The sequence below is a fragment of the Triticum urartu genome, chromosome 5A, assembly GCF_056163025.1.
Source record: "Triticum urartu cultivar PI428250 chromosome 5A, HENAU_Tu73, whole genome shotgun sequence".
NCBI lineage: Eukaryota > Viridiplantae > Streptophyta > Magnoliopsida > Poales > Poaceae > Triticum > Triticum urartu.
The window spans coordinates 490,730,440-490,734,994 of NC_141877.1; the positions used below are offsets into that span (position 1 = coordinate 490,730,440).

Genomic DNA, 4,555 nt, shown 5'->3' on the forward strand with positions numbered 1-4,555 from the left:
CCCCCACCCACCCGGTACTTCCGACCCCCACAAATGGTACTTCCATTTCACACCAGGACCAGTACTACCGCCCCTGATAATTTCAGCCTCAGTTGATTCACCGTTTTGGCCATAACTTCTTCATTTGCACTCCGATTTGAGCGCTCTTGGGCTCGTTTTGAAGCTACTGATGTGCCCGAGGCTCTCGCATAGGTATCCACATCATTTGAGAAAACAATTTTTCATCGACACCGGAACCCCTCCACCCACCATCAGGCTTGTGCCACCAATTCATCACCAACGCTTCCCGGAGTGACCATTGGGTACCATCTACATAAAAACCACCAAGGGAAGATTGTAGCTCTCCATCGACTACATAAAATAATGACGCTCGACATCGACGACGACTATCCATCCTTTGACACCAAAAACCAGAAGCAAGGTTGGTTACCTCTGACTACGTGAAAGGTTAAGTGTGATGAAGGTATCCATTCCACCACAATCTTTTTCCTTCCTTGCCATTAACTTTGATAGCCCCACTATTCTTTGTGTACACCTTCATACCTACTGAGACTAGCTATCCAAGTATTGTTGGGGCTTCGCGAAAATTTGAGCACCTTAGTGATAGCGATAACACCATTGGTGTGACATATCTTATGATACATGACTTGCATATTTGGTTGATGCTCAATAAGAATAGTGGAAAGGAAGAGAAAGTGCAAAAAGAAACAAGAAAAAGAAAGATCAAAGCCTATAAGCAAAGAGTTGAGCATCAAAATATATACTTATACATAGGATATTTGGAAAGGAAACGTTATGCTTGCATGTATAGGTAATAGGTTGGTGCCAAGTAGCGAATCTTGCCCACTAGCGTCTCTCCTAGTGTTTGTGCAACATGAGCTTAGTCTTTGTTAGGCAATTTTGTATTGCCCATTACTCCTATAAAGGATGCTGGAGTACCCGTCTCCTGAGGGCGTCTGCTGGCAAGAGTGCCCTCCGCGCCGTCCACTGCGCGGCGGTGTGCCGCAGGTGCCTCCTGAGGCTCTCCGCGCCATCCATTGCGCAGTGGTGTGACATGGTTGCCTCTTTGGGGCTCTCTGTGCCGCCTGATCTGTCCGGGCGGCATACCCCCGGCGATGTGCCTCGGGGGCCCATGACGGGTGCCCGCAAGGGCGCTCTGGGCCACTGTCATGTTGTGGGTTCGGTTGCGCCCGTGTGCGACGTCCCACGCATGATGGGGAGGCCGGACCCACCTGTCAGCGTCCATCGCCCCCGCCCCCCACTCCCCACGGGGCTGCATCGCTCGCGCCAGCCGGGGCGTACGTCACGCCCGCGGGCGACGGCTTGCACGCGGTCACCTTCTACCGGGCAGATTTGCCTGCGCTAGTCGGAGATTGCGTGGCCTCCGCGTTGCTGGCTCATGCACGGGCCCTGCCTATTAGTACTCTTGGTCCCACCTGTGTACGGGAGGGTGCAGCCTCATTCACGGCATGTCGGGTTGTTTCCTCCGCGCGAGCCATCTTGGGTTGTGGGCAACAGACCCGAGAGGTCAAGGCGTCTCGTCTTGTGTGAATCAGGGTGTTTCTTTTGGTTAAGGAGGTTGCATTTCCTATAAGTTTGTATTTTCATGCGGCACGCCGAACACGTTGCACACCGGCAGCGTGACGTTCCGCTTTGCCGACCCGGCCATTATCACATGCTTAGGGTACGCGATACAACATTTATATTTCCCTTGTTGCATAAACAACATTTATATTTATATCTCCTTTGTTGGTGCAAACACGAATCTCTTTGAGATGTCAATTATGCAATTCAGTCTTTTTTACTTATGAGCCAATTGCTATGCGATTCAGAAATCCAAAGTTAAGCATAGGTCATGTCAAAAATTTCTAATGGCTAGGTTTGAATTCATCAAGGGATGGGCATATGGGTTGTGAAATGGTCATATGTAATTTTGTCATCGTCGACTCGTCCTAGGTTGAATTCTTCCTAATTTTGTACAAAGCAACAAAGTAACACTCAACCCTCTGCAGTTTGTTGCCAAAATTATAAATTCCTCCCGTTTTTAGGCATTCACAAATGCAAAGGTGTGCAAACACCATTTATACTTCGCCTTCACGGAGAGCAACTTCCTGGTTCGTGAACTAGAACAGTTCAGAATCCTCATAAAAAGAATGACATAGACATGATAGAGAGACAGAAGGTGAGATCACATCTTCATATTCTACAGGTTGAGGCTATCACAATGCATTGTCACAAAGCATTCTATAAAAGCACAACACAATCTTCAGTCTCCATGGATAAAAGCACAACACAATCTTCGGTCTTCATGGATAGAAGCTACTCCCTTCGTCCCATAATGTAAGACATTTTTTGACACTACATAGCAAGCTAGCACAATACATTTTTAGGTTCCACGTACAGATAGCCAGCGCAACAGATTGTCATACGAATCTAACAATTAGGGAAATAGAAAAGTTGATAGAAAGTAGCATGCACATCCAAGCGAAACACAAGTAGAAGGAGCAACGTCCGTATTAATCTTGGGCCACAACGACGATGCAATGCATTGCACTCTAATTTAAGAGGTCCTTGAGATGGCAACGGATCAATGGAGGCACGTCAGGTGGCGTAGCTGCCGTCTAGCCTGCGCACCTCCACCTTGAGCACATGGTGATCGCCGCCGCCGTCCCCGGGGAGGGCTCGGAAGAAGCAGGTCTCGCCCACGCGGAGGCGGTTGTCGACGCGGAACTGCTGCCACCCGTACCGGAGGGACGTGCGGGGCCTGCCGGTAGACGTGAGGCCGTGCTTCAGGCTGACGGCCCACGAGTCGCCCCCCATCCGCAGCAGCACCTTCTTCTTCTCCGTGTACCGGTGCACAATGCCGAACTCCATCGGCACGTTCTGCGTCCATCGGAGGCGGAGACGGAAGGAGTTGGTCAGAAGAACGGAAGTGCGCGTGGGATCGAGTAGAGAGTGAAGAGACGCTCACCAGGTACTGCCCATTCTGCTTGACAAAGTGGCATTTCTTGAGCTCGACGACGAACTGCGGCGCCGGCGCGTCGACGACGGTGTTGATGTCCATTTCCTCCGACTCGGAGCTGCTGCTGCTGCCGCCGCCGACGGTGTTGGTGTCCATTTCCTCCGACTCTGAGCTGCTGCCGCTGCCGCTTGACAAAGTAATTGGTGTTTTACCAACATGGGTCCTCGGCCGCAGCCTTCTCCCCCATGCCCCCTGCTCTCTGTCTTGTTCTGCCCCGTCGCTGCTTCCTTCGCCCTTGCCTGTCAATGGCTGCTCCCTTTCACTGGGGGTGACTTGAGCTTGAGCTTCAGCTTCAACCTGATCAGGCAGCATCTCATCAGAGCTTGATGTCTTGCGGCACCTCCTGCTCGACGACCCCTCGCATCCATGGCCACGACCAGGCGCAGGTGCAGAGTGATTTGCAGAGTCTGCGCCGCCGCTGTGTCCCTGGGTGACCATCCCTTGGTCAACTTGCAGAGATGCGTCTACCTGCAGGTGCCAGCGTTCGTTGATCCCTTGGAACAGGAAAGCGTCCCGGACGGCCATGGAGTCGGCGAGGTGGAACCACGACCCTCCGTGCTCGATCTGCTCAAGAGTCAAGACAGCAGCAGCAGCAACATTGATCAGCGCGCGGCCATGTTAAAGTTGACGGATCAGCCAAATTCCTTGATGAATTGGATGGATAGTGATGCGTCCATACCTTGATGGATTGGACGGCGATCTGGCCAAGGTGGGGGAAACATGCGGCGTGCTCATGGCTCACTCTGCCTGGTAACCCGAACAAGGAAATTAAATCAAGATTGGGGTTTTTCCCCGCAAACAAAAGTGAAATAAATGAAGATTGGGGTTTTGTCCGAATTGATTTTGACTCGATTTGAAACCAAGAGAAAGAAGCAAAATGCAAGATCTGTTCTAGATGCAGGAGGACTTGTTCATCGCATCTTGAAGCGAGACAGACAGCCAGGTAGACAAGCAAAGAAGAGCTCAAAGAAAAGGGGTACGTACGCTTGAGGTCGGCGACGGTGGTGGAGGAGGCGGGGAAGGAGACGGCGAGGCGGGTGCCAAGGCTCATCTCGAGGAACACCGTCGCGACGTCGCCGGCGGCCATGGATCCCCCTCCTCCTTTCCCGAAATGGCAGTTCCTCTTCCCTTCCTTTGGCTAGCTCTCCGTGCGCGCGCGTGAGTGAGCGAGCGAGTGAGTGAGTGAGTGAGTGGGAGAGGGAGGAGGCCGATGAGTGAGGAAGGGAAGTGAAGGGCACGTGCCGGCTCTGTTCTTGTACACTTTGCATGCCAGCTCAAACATGCTCTCAAAATTCGCTTCAGAACCCCTTCTATTCATCAACCGGTGAAAATTATCACCCAAACCAATTTTTTTGTTTAATTTCAGAGATCATCTCTGTCTTCTGCAGCTCTGTGTTTGTAAAAGTTAGCTCAAGAAGATGCACCAAATATATACAAAATCAGTCTACAAAGCGCAAACATTTTTATTTATTCAGAGAACAACTGCGCCTGTATATTGAGCTAGGAAGCAACACGAAAAAGGTCATGCATCTG

General features: G+C 51.2%; 1 protein-coding gene across 1 annotated transcript; it reads right to left on the reverse strand.

Annotated features, from left to right (window-relative positions):
• Positions 1-2,178: 2,178 nt before the first annotated feature.
• Positions 2,179-4,241, reverse strand: LOC125556417 (uncharacterized). The gene is made up of 4 exons (XM_087522984.1): positions 4,007-4,241; positions 3,702-3,769; positions 2,972-3,586; positions 2,179-2,883 (listed from the first exon to the last, which is right to left on the reverse strand). Exons 1-4 carry the CDS (start codon positions 4,107-4,109, stop codon positions 2,602-2,604), a joined length of 1,068 nt encoding a protein of 355 aa, XP_087379110.1. The 5' UTR covers positions 4,110-4,241; the 3' UTR covers positions 2,179-2,601.
• Between the last annotated feature and the right edge of the window lie 314 nt (positions 4,242-4,555).